Below are 12,805 nucleotides of genomic sequence, written 5' to 3'. Positions count from 1 at the left end.
AACTAACACGCTTCTTCGAAACGCGAGATTTCGCTCGTTTCCTCGCGATTCGTCGTCCTTCGAGTAAGGAGAACGCGCGAGGCCGCTTCCTCTTTTCACCTATACGCCCTTTCTTTCACAGCTCTTTTCACAATCCACGACGAGAACACATCAAAGCGTGCGTCTCTCTCGGACTTTTCTCCCGTAAATTTCCCCCCGTAGTAATTTCCACCAAGCTGATCGCGGGCTGGACGACAAATCTTCGATCAACTCATTTGTGATTGGTTCAATTATTTGAAAAATGTCGACATTTCTTCTGCAATTATCGCAGAATTTACGAAAAAACTGAACAAAACTAACGTGTAATGCAAAAAAAAAAAAAAAGGACTATCTCTGATTATTTCATCAAACAATGATAAACCCGAATCACTCAAGAACAATCCACGACGAGAACACATCAAAGCGTGCGTCTCTCTCGGACTTTTCTCCCGTAAATTTCCACCAAGCTGATCGCGGGCTGGACGACAAATCTTCGATCAACTCATTTGTGATTGGTCCAATTATTTGAAAAATGTCGACATTTCTTCTGCAATTATCGCAGAATTTACGAAAAAACAGAACAAAACTAACGTGTCATGCAAAAAAAAAAAAAAGGACTATCTCTGATTATTTCATCAAACAATGATAAACCCGAATCACTCAAGAAAAGAAAGAGGAACCAAGAATAGAATCGCACAAAAAGAAAATGGAGAACCACCCAAACCGTCTAATCTCTTCTGACAACCTGTAATCCTAAAACACTCAAAAAGAAAAAAAGGACCAAGCAAATAATTCCAGGGGAAAAAACCGTTCAAACCGCCTAATCTCTTTTCACAACCCTCATAAATCATTCTCATTTACGTATCACGCTGGGACCACGAGGAACGACCAACCACAAGCCCCCTAACAACGAAAAAAATTAGAAAAACACAAACAAGAAGTAGAAAAAAAAAACAACAGAGAGGCGAAAGTACACCGATAATGAGGCGGAAAAACGGAGAAAGAGAGAGAGGGAAGAAAGGGGTACGTATGTATAAGTGGTAATGGCCGGCTTGTAGCAGCGTTGAGCATGTCAGGAACATGTTTGACTCTAACGATAGCCGCTGGCTTAGCCGCTGATAAGGCCTGTCCTCGTTTATGCGGAAAATAAAGATAAGCCACGGCCGAGGGCGCGCGCGGTTTCTGCAACGGTTCCATTAAAATAACCGAGAAAAACAACATGGTCACGGGTTGATAGAGCAGAGAGGGGGTGGAATCGACGTGTATGCGCCAGGAGGAGGGATGACGTCGGGCTTTCGAACATAATTTGCTGTTTACGCTGGGTAAAATAGAATTTTAACGAGCAAAAAGTTGAACAATGATCGATACCGCCACAGCTAAGAAGATCGTTTTCTTTGGAACGCGAAGGCAGCTCCTCGACTTTCGGCGATGGATTTATCGGGAAAAGATGGTTTGCTAAATTTTATGATCGATGTTTGAATTGGTGGCGAGCTTGAAACGAGAGTTTGTTGTATTAACCCCTTGTGGCTTGATATAAGAAGAAAACATGTTTATTATACGTATAGATGGATAATTTTTAATTATGCAATTTTAAAGAATTCATTATTCTGATACAACTTGGCTGAGAAGTGAAGATGGTTTTAATTTAAATTTAGGGAGGAAATGGTGAAAGTGCAGAGTGATTCGTAAGTTGCTTTTTTACTTGTTCAAATATTGAACAAATTTTTGTCAAATTCTGAAACGTACAATGTAACAAGGAAAGAGATTTATTGAATTCTTAAATGGTAAAGAGACTCAAGGGCCACGCTGTAGAATGGAACAATAAAATTTGGTAACATTAGAAATTAGGATCGTGTTAAAGAAAATTTTAAATATAGTCAAAATGAAATAAAATATATATCTGTAACTATACTAAACAACGTTAAAATAATGTGAAAGGGGAACAAAGTCATCACCTTAAGAGAAATAGAAGAAATAGGACAAAGCTATAATCACATTAAATAAAATTGAAGTGAAGCTAAAAAGGGGATGAAATGATAACTGAGAATTGCGTTAAATAGGCTTAATCAACGTCGAAGTAAGATCGAAGTGAGATAAAGTAAGCTTAAAATCGCGTTGATCTGAATCGAAATAAAATTAGAAAATGAAAATAAAATCAAAATCCAAATAATAACAAGAACTTAAGATCAATAAACTTACGAGGAAAATACACTGGGGAACTGAGAAATCAGCAAAATTAGACCAAGACACAAAATAACACAAATTTCATAATCACGCTAAAATTAATCTTCTCAGAAATTATGTAATAACAATAAGAAAAACAACACGTGTCCGAATGATGGATTCCAGATGAACGACAATTAGCGAGACAAACTGGTTTCCAGGCGGAAAATCGTCGTTCCCGCGGTTCCTTTGTGCTCCACGCGAGGAAAACGCTTCACGCGACGCGCGACCCCCTGAAAACTCTTTCTTGGAAACTGTTTACGCGCCTTTGAGGAGGTACAAATTGAAAGCGAAATAGGGCCGGATTTTCGTGCGTCGCGTGCATCCATTTTTCTCCCCTGCCAGACACTTTAAGACTTCGTTCGCGTCCCCTTTTCTCCTCTCACGGTGTCTCCTACAATCTCTCGCCATTTCTGGGACGTACAAACGACGTGGAATCAGTGTTTAAGTAAGTGAAATTGTTCTATTCGTGTGGGAATTTCTGGTGAATTATCTGTCCTGGAAGGGTGTTATTCGGAGGGAACTGCCGCATCTTTTGTTTCTTCTGTATCGTGAAACGGAAATACCGGTGGAAGAGGAATTTGTTCTCTTGAAACTGGAATCTTCAAATGTGAGATAAAATATAAAATAATACCCGTTTCATGAAATATTCTTAATCTTGAGTTCTTCTTTTCGATCTCCTGTTGATGTACATTTACAGAAAGACGGCGAATTTGGATCGAATTGTAATTTTATGGAAATAATGATCTGGGAAAATGGCAATTTTGCAAATAGTTATTTTGGAAAATAGTAATTTCGGTAGTAATTTAGAAAAATAATAGATTAGGAAAACAACAATTTGGGAAAATAAGGAAATATTTTCCCTTTTAAAATTGACCACACTAATTTTTTAAATTTGAACCATTACTATTTACACGACAATATTAATAACGAAATAATTCCTTGGAAACAGATTTTCAAGGAATTTTATTTATCGTTGAAAATAAACAAATTTACTTGATTTATTTCAGCGAATCTTCCTGAATTTCGCGAAAGATACATCGACTCTGAACTGAATTTCGGCTTTAAAACATTGATCCAACGTCAATAAGGATACGACGTTTCACCCCGGTGGCACAGACCGACTTTTTCACACCCCTTGGTGGCCACACTGATGATATACAAACACATTCGTCTACGCCCCTCGTGGGACGTTTCTTATTTTACAGCGAATGCGTACGAGCTGATTTTCCCTGTTAAAACTGTCAACCTCGAGAAGGAACATCTTTAATATTTATTCAATAAAATTGTTTACCCAGTACACTTTCTTTGTAATATTTCCCTGATCCTTTATTTTATTCGAAGATATACAAATTTTGGGATTTTAACTTAACACTGGCCGCCTTTTAAATAATGGTAAATTCAGTGTCCCAAATTGATAAAATATAAGTATATTTGAAATTTTCTGTCGAAACTCATTATAACTATTTACTATTGACACTTAGAAGATTGTCAATGTCTCAACAAAAATAATAAAATAAAACATCTCTCCACTAACTAATTCTGTTTATCTTGTATATTTTTAAGCAATGTAAATGTACATGAAAAATTCCAGAATCGTACAAAATAAATCATTAAATATTGGCCAATTTTTCTAAACTGTCCACCCTAGCCTTCACTCAATTCCATTCCAAAAATCTTCCCCTATTGAGCTATCCATCAAACAGCCCCTTTCATGCCAATTTCAATAAAGAAAAGTCAGAAATACCCACCTTCCAGAGTAAAAAATGCTTTTCTAATGGTATAACGTGCTACTGTCAACTATAGAAAGCCAAGAAATCCTTGTTTGCAACCCCTGATAAATACAGAAGATTGATACCCTTCTCTTTGACACTCAGAAAATTTCTAACAACGGGCAAAGTTTCACTTTTGGGTTTCTAGATATTTTTGAGTACTTCGAAAGTTCCAAATTTCACGAAAATGTTCAACATTAGAATTCAGAATTGGAATTCTCAAATTCCGCGAACATTCATTTCTGAGAACGTTCGGAATTTTCCAAACATTTGTAGTGCTAGAAAAATATTTTCAGGTCACACTTCCGTTTTACAATTTAAAAAAATAATTCTTTCTTTCGATCATTAAAGATTCACATTTCTCGACAATCTCAAAATTCTCATTCTCAGCGTTCAAAAAATTTCCAACGCTAAAAGCACACTTTCCAATTCACTAAAAATAATCTCAAACAAAAATTCCTCTTCTCGGCAATTGAAACATCTTCGAAAGAAAAATCGTTTCATTTGAACCGATTAAGAACATACGAATTCGTTTTTCTCGAAACATTCGAGAAGCAATTTTCGACGCGCGAATTTGCACACGTTTCCGTGTCGCCGTAAGCGAACAGTCGCGCAGGAGGTGGCTAAATCGTACGAACGAACGGGACACATTGCGAGACGTTAATTAAGAAGGATATTTTCAGCCTGGCGTGCTGGGTGACGCGGAGGGTGGGTTTGCCGCGTGGAATCAGACCACGTGGCGCGAGCAAAGCGGGTCGTACGGCGCGTGGAGGCGCGGGATAGTGTTTTCTTTATGGCTTACCATCGTCAGGGACGTGCCCGTCCCTCGAGCGTACTGGAATTCCGGGACACTCACCTGAAAACAGAAAGAGAAATATTAATATTCGAAGCTCTGGTCCTTTTTTCGAATTTTTTCCTAAATTTGTTCGATTAAATTTGGACCAAAACTGAAATTTGTTCGATTAAATTTGGACCAAAACTGTAATTTTTCATATTTGTTACATTTGTATTTACTTTGTACATTTATGAATGTAAAAGAGGTATTATTTGATATGTGAAATTAAACGTTTAATAAAATACCACTTTTATGGAAGGGTGAATTTTGTCATACTGTCCAAGCCCTTTGTCACTGTCCATTATTTTTAACATTCATGTGCTTTCCATCATTTTTTTTTTATAAACTGCTACGAAACAAATTCAACAAAATTACTCACATTACCAAAAAAAAAAGAAAAAAAACTGTTTTTGAAGCAGTTGACAAATTTGTCTAATTACGAGTCGCTGAGAAAAGAAAAAAATTCGTCAAATCTATCTAACAAACTTAACCCTTTGCAGTTCAAAAAGTCCAGTTAGTCCGCACTCATTTGGTCACTCTTAGGCAGTACCATGTAATATTAGTTACAAAATACTAAGTTTCAGTATAATATTAATAAATAAAAATTTATAATTTATCATTATACGATATCTAAAGGCAAAAATTCTTAGGTCGAGTCTGACTCGACATAGGACCGCAAAGGGTTGAGAAATATAAAAATAAACACCTCAACACAGTTTAGATACTAAAATAAAATTACACATAAAAAAATGAAAAAAAAAAAAGAAAAATTCACTTCAGAAATGAAGTTGCAATTGGTAATAATAATATCATTTACTCGAACGATTGCCAACGACATTTATTTATGAACCAGCAGACGCTTTCTTCCCATAATCGGGGAACGCGAGATCGCGTCCGCAAGTAGTAACAGTCGACGCATCGTCAGACGCCGGAAATTAATTCACGGGAACGCGTTTACATCGGCGGGACGCTTATTGTGCAAGTGAATGCCGCGTCAGTCGATCAATTTCGCCAAGATATCCCAGTCTATTTAAGCGAGCAACAACAAAAGCCGCCAGGAACAACCACGCAGACAGAATTTCCCGAGGAACGCTCCTCGAGATCGCGATTAAAAAATCATGTCGCTGCTAAACGTGGTTATTTACTCGTTGCATCTTCTGCAGATTTTAGTGGAAATCCATTTCAGGGGTGAGGAGGAAAATAGTGAAATACACTGAAACATGTTTTAGTGTAACTGAGTGGGTGAGAAGAAGAGGGAAAAAATACCACTGGACCTCCTTTTTAATTGTAAAATAATTACAAAAATTCTAAATAATATTAAAGTAATTTTTCAATAATTCTAGGTTAGGTTAACGTTGAAAATTCAATTTTAAAATAATTTTAGCAAATAAGCAAATGCATTGCAAAGAAAATTATAGAATCTTCTCCTTATTTCTCTTACCCATTCGATTGTATTCTTTTTTACGTTAATAAAGACTCGCCGAAAGTGTAAAACTTGAAACTTATTAATTCCTTTGAATTGATATTTTAAATTTTTCTTAGGAAGTAGAGATACAAATTGTTCGAACACTGTATAACATGGAAATACAGAGTTTCAAGAGGAGTTTCATACACGTGAAATGTAATAATTATATGTGGATTACAACTTTAAATACACTCAACTGATTCGAAAAGAAGATACATTTCCATTCTTCGATTTCCGATTTTCACAAAACTCCCTAATTTCATCCAACACCGCTGTATACACTCACGATTGGAAATACTTGAACTTCCACATAATTTCCTTAAAAACAAAAAGAAAAATCTGAAATGAGTGAAAAGAATGAAAATCAAAGTTCTCCAAATTTCCTGCTACAAAAGCTCCAATTAAACCCCTCAGACTGATCTCCACATTCGCTTATAATTACCCAAACACAAACTGTAACACAGAATCCGAAAAACAAATATTTTTTTTCACAATTTTTCTTCGAAAAATCATATCATTTCTTAATCTCACTTTGAAACGTGTACTATCTACACAGCGCGCACGCACATTATTCACTAAACTTATCTCATCGCGCAGCGTTGGAAATGGTTGAAAGAAATTAAGGAAATCGTTGAAGGGAGCAGACTGTAAGGTCCCTTTGAACGAGAAAAACGAAACAGAAGGGGAAATGCTGGGTGGAATCGCACGACCAATCGGAGAGGAGCACGAGGAGAGCGGCTAAAACGTTAACATTATATCCCCGGACGGGGAACGATGCTAATAAGCGAATTTTCCTGGAAAAGCAGGTCGCGCGTGACAGCTCTTCAAAACGCACGCACAAATTGGACGTGGCGTGACGAGCCGCCACCCGCGGCATCGCTTTTCAAAAGGAGCTGCAGTTCCACGGGGATGACGCGCTGAAAACGTCCGCCCCTGTTCTTAGGCGACGTCGAGCTAAGTCGAACGCACGCGTGTCGACGAACTTCTCCACAGACACCGAGAATTTCCACAATTTTACTCCACTTTTAACCTAAGACGTTTTTACCTCGGCTGTATGATACAGATTCTACGGAAGTATCACGTCAAATGTAGTTTGATAAATACTTCTGTACTTTGAAAATATTTTAACAAAGTAAATCTTCATCGTACATTAAAATTGTAACAAATTAAACAAGGAATAAAGTTACGAATTAAAATAAAATAACGAACAGAATTTTACTTATTTCAGTATATTTTATGTAATTCTAAAATTTTTACAAAACTTCATTTATTCGTTATTCCTAATTTATTTTTTAATCGATAAAATTTGATTCGTTGATCGACTCGAATTCTTTACTCCTTCGTTCGTTCACTTTCTACCTGATACATAAGGTTTCAATCGTCGTTCACTCCGAAAGAACCGAAGAACATCGAAACACTTGTTACAGTTCTCCTCCGATAAACTTTTTAACAGGAAAATGTGCTTGCTGAAAAAATTAAGAAAAATCCGTGCTTCGTCTGGAATCGTAACAGGAGAATCTCCCGGTGGTTGCAGTTCAACCCAGGCCCACCGATTCCCTTGTCACGTCGGGGGCAAAACATACTAAATTGAACCGCGTTCCGTGCTTTTTCCCGGCTTTCACGCGAAAAATCAATAGCGCGTTGTTTGCGCTATGTAGCATACTTTGTTTAAACGGCTACGTGTATAACAAGCGTGCACGCGTGTATTTTCTTTCTCCCCGCTATTTTTTTTATTTTTATTTTTTCTACGCTTTGTTTCGTTTAATGCGAGAGCGGAGACGACTATTAAAAAAAAAAAAAAAGAAGCGGAAATAGGCTGTAAAGCCAAGTTACTCGAGGTACTTTAAATAACGAGAAATAAATTGAAAGGATTAAATGGCGTCGGCTTTCGAAAAGTAAACTAGAAGAACAAATTGTAAATATTTTTCGTACTCTAGGTAATATGTCATGCACGCAAATTTTCTACTGTAATTTCACTATACTAATTTTCATTCCTTTAATTTCATCTTCTGTTCTAATTTAAATGTAATTTTAATTTCTTTTTAAAAACGATTACTTGATGTATTAATGTAATCTTTTCACTTTTCTAATTTCCCTTCCTTTAATTTTATCACTTTTATCTTCTGTTCTAATTTTAAATTAATTTCAATTTCATTTAAAAAAAACGATTACTTAATATATTAATTATTTCTTTTTGAACAATTTTTTTAAAGTGATTTCTTTTTATTGGCGTGACCACTTGCAATATTTATGTGATTTTCAACTGAACGAAAATTCTACTGCAGAATGGAATTGAGCAGAAAAAGAGGAAAATTGTTAACCATTATCTCAGTTCAATTTATTCAACGTTTAAAAAAATGAACTTCGAAGAACGACTACTGGGAACCAGAAAGCACGATAATCCAGAAATTTCGATACTTTTATCGATCATACACTGCCTCTCAATTCCCATGGTGATAACAGAAATTCAAAAGTGAGAAGAGCACCAGGTAAAAGGAATTCAATATACGAGATTACAGTACAACGAGCTAGGAAATAATAAAGAAAAATTCTTCGATTCAAGGAATCGAATTCAAGAATTTTTACACATTCACCAATTCCCCGAATCAGCTGATTTAAAAGAAAAATACGCCGGATAATTTGGAATTTTAATACGCTGAAAACCTTGCACGAACTTTTAACGTTCCCTCGAAATTCACATTTCACGATTGAAGCGTCAATTATCAACACTCACACACACTCATTTACAACGTAATGAGAGCGTAAGAATTTCAATTAATCGCGTGTGGCGTGAGTGGTACGAATGATTTATCAGGATTTTTCGTAGCACGCCACTTCCTTTCACGTCTCGCCACTTGGTTACACCTGATTTTCCGTCTTTAAAAGTCTTTATTACCCATTCAGAGAGGGCCTTTAGTGGAAACGACGTAACACGTGACTGAATAATGAAATTTAATTGATCGCGAGACTCGAACGAACCGGTTTCCTTCGAGTAGCTCGATTTGCAATTTTCTCTTCTTTTTTCTTCTTTATCGCGAACGGTTTTGTTTGTTCTTTCGAGGAATCTCGGGCGTTTTATTGATAGAGAAATAATGAGATAATTGGAATTTTATGAGGTCATTTAGTAGGTTAAGTAGCTTCCTTACAGAAAACGTACAGAATTTTTTATTCAAATTTCCCTGTCATAACTCCGAGGGGGAAATATGTATTACATGTGAAAGTATTATGGTAATGCGACTTTGTGTAAGTTAGGAAATTCTGTATTTTAGTATTACTTTAATTTCTATTACATGAAATGTCCAGGATAATTTAAGGAATATTGACCGACAATCTTCTTATTGTACGATCAGAGACAAATATAGGAATTACTTCAAAATGCATTCCCCATTCATCTAAGTAAAGTCTTCTTTATTATTTAAATAAATCTTATTGCAGAAGAGAAGGTAGTAGAAAAAATCCCAAGAAAATAATTTCGAGACAAAGATAAATAAACGATATTCGCATTTCATGTTAAATTAATATTGGAAAGTAGACAATAAAATACAGAATAAAAAAGCGACAGCGCTTACTCTACATTCCGTATTACTGTAACTTTCTAATAAAGCATTTATGGACCCACTTCCATAGGATACTTTTGTCTCATTTTAAACCGTGGAACATCAGGGCGAAGTTCTGAAATAACTTCAAGATTCGACATTTTTACCCAAAAATTGGGATTTTCTAGAGGATTTTTGAAGACTTCATGGTCTGCTCTATTTTTTTAAATGGCATGCTATACTTCTTTATGGATATTTAGACCATTTCAGTCATCTAAAGGATCAAAGAGAAGAGGAGGTGACCTTGAAATCTCCGAAAATCTCCCCTAAGTTAAAAAATTACTCTACATCGTGCAAATTTTGCATATAACATTTTTAACATTAACAAAAATATACCAAAAATAAATTTCACATTACCAAAAATAATCCACTTTTCCGACGGAAAATCTGCAGAGAACACCGCGTGCGTCGATCTTCGTCGCCAATCAATCGACAAACGGCGAACATTTTCAATCTTCCAGATTTTATTTTACAACCAGAAGAGAACACGAGGCAAAAGCACAGCTCTCTGGACGAAAGGAAACAGGCATGAAAGCGAGGAGGAATCGGTCAGGAACGTAAATGGCTTGAAGCGGGTCGATGGTGCTTTATCAGACTGGTCACGCAACATCCACGATTGCCGCCTTTTTTCCCCGTGGCCGTTATTATCGGACACCCTTTAACGTTGGCAACGAGCGACCGATAAGATCGTGTCGTCCTTCGATATACGCTATTTATGGGGATGGCGGAGTGAGCCGCATGTAAATGGCAATCAAGGCGAAATGGGGCTGTTTTCTGCGGTGTTTTCAATCTTTTCTGTGTTGCTGGCTTTTTAACCCTTTGCCCAATGAGTTTCAACATACGAACAACGTAGACGGAGTTTTTCTTCTTGTTTTGTTCATTTTAACAGACAGGGTGAGATTTTACATGATCAAATGTTCGATTCTTGAAAGAGAAATGTAGTCGAACTCGACATAAGAATTTTTCATATATCATATGCAGGAAGCAGGCTTCGAAAAATCGATTTTTATTTATTTGCATATATCGAAAGTACAACTCTTTAAGAATGTACTCTTGGAGTTTTATAGTTGTATTCGATAAAATAACGAAGTTATAGCTCGTTTAGTGTGACACATCAAGGGAGAATCTAAATTGCACTGACAACTTTAAACACGTTTCTCTCGGAACCATGTTTTCTGAAATGGTTGCCACGATCTGGCAAAAACTACCAAAATCGATACTTCGTATTCAAAGTGCCGTCATTTTTTTAATTTTCAATATTTTTCTTTTATTCTACGAATTTACTTCTCGGTTGTACCACAATTTCCGAAACACCCTGTACACACGGCCTTTCACAAGTAACCAGCTACTATTGCAAAGCCTATTTATACACATTTCCCAGCGAAAGGGTTAACGAACTAGTTTCCCTCACTCCCGAAAAATGACAGTTGCACACTTCTACAGTTTCACCGCGGTAACGACGACATCGGAGACCTCACTTCCTAAGTAGAGCCAAACGGAAAAAGAGGTCGAAGGCTATCTTCCCAAGCTACTCTGCCATCAGACTAAAATCAATCTCGCCTCCAAACAAACCCTCTCTGCTCCCCCATTCACACCCCTAATTCCCTCTAGAGCGAGAGACAAAGAAAGGAAAGAAGCGAAAAAACGAAGGAAGAAACCAAGAGGAATCCGGCGGAAGCGACGTTGGAAGGGCCACCTTTACCCTCCATCAGACTCAGGTCGAGTGGGTGGGTTCGCAAAGAGGAGAGAAAACTCTCGCCCAGCCAGGGTGTAACGTTGCAACGAGGAAGGGCAATTTATCTTGTTGTATTAGCAAATGGATGATAATGACGCCGCGAGGGGCGGGGAGGAGGCGGAAAGTGGGGGTTGGAAACTGTCGGAAGCGCCTGTAAGCAGCTGCAGTTACCGCCGCTTCTATGGCGGCCGACTTAAGTGTACATGCATTAGTGTTGCGCCCGCCTTAAGTGTACGGTCTTAAGTGTATTCGTGACAGTTTGTATCCGTGACGGGGCCAAGGTGTGTCTTCTTCTTTCTTCCTTTTTTAAGATGTGCATTCAGTGTGTCGATACAACTATTTCTGTCTGGTGGAGGCTAAGTGAACTCGTGTTGTGTTGTTCAAGCAACGATTCTTCTTTGTTTGACGAAAGAAGTGCTTCTTTTGCACTTGGTGGTAAACGAGGTAAGTATAAAAGGTGTTTAGAGGCAGGGACCGAAAATAAACGTTTAATTGAAAGAACAATTACTCTGAAAACTTAGCAAAAATTTGTGTTATTTCGAAGAGAACGATTGTTTGATAGTTTTATTTAAAAAATCGGCGAGGAGCAATTATTTGTTGCTTAAGTGGAAGGTAGTAGGGGTAGTAACTTACTGGAAGATTTTGAGATCGTTCAGCATTTAACATGACTGAAAAATTTGAATTCTCAAGCGTTTTGACTGCGATCGATCAATATAAATAGTGAAATTTCTTTTAATTACCATTTATCAATTGTTCATACAAATCTTACAGTACTGCTTATGGTCGTTTAAAAAAAAAATTTGTATTCAAAGTAATTTTGGTGACCAATAATCGAACAAATTTTAATCGTTTATATTGGAATAATTGTATTGCAAAATCTCCTACAGAAAGTTGGAAATGTCAACAGATATTAGAAATATCTAGAGATTACATACAGGTTTAAATTATTTTGATGCAATAATGCAGAGAAAATTGGACACTGCCGTATAAACGTAACAATAATTTAGCGAAGATGATTTGACAATTATCCAACGAAAGTTTCGAATCATACCTCATTCAGACGTGCAGCATCGCTCATAATTATTTGTCACGGAACAATGGAGTTATTATACAATTATGGCGAAGAATGTGCCAGCAATGAGAAGACAGAGCGTAAATTAA

At 36.8% G+C, this 12,805-nt stretch overlaps 1 protein-coding gene across 1 annotated transcript in view; it reads right to left on the bottom strand.

The window, feature by feature from the left end:
* LOC108575902 (protein deltex-like) overlaps positions 1-12,805 on the bottom strand; it is a gene marked incomplete at its 3' end in the record, with an annotated part of 226,682 nt that overhangs the window by 68,699 nt on the left and 145,178 nt on the right. The window contains exon 3 of the mRNA XM_017938835.1: positions 4,816-4,869. Within this exon, the coding sequence (XP_017794324.1) occupies positions 4,816-4,869 (54 nt within the window). The remainder of the gene's footprint in view (positions 1-4,815; positions 4,870-12,805) is intronic.

Source organism: Habropoda laboriosa, unplaced genomic scaffold (genome assembly GCF_001263275.1).
Source record: "Habropoda laboriosa isolate 0110345459 unplaced genomic scaffold, ASM126327v1 scaffold314, whole genome shotgun sequence".
Taxonomy (NCBI): Eukaryota; Metazoa; Arthropoda; class Insecta; order Hymenoptera; family Apidae; genus Habropoda; species Habropoda laboriosa.
This window is presented reverse-complemented; position numbering and strand designations above follow the sequence as displayed.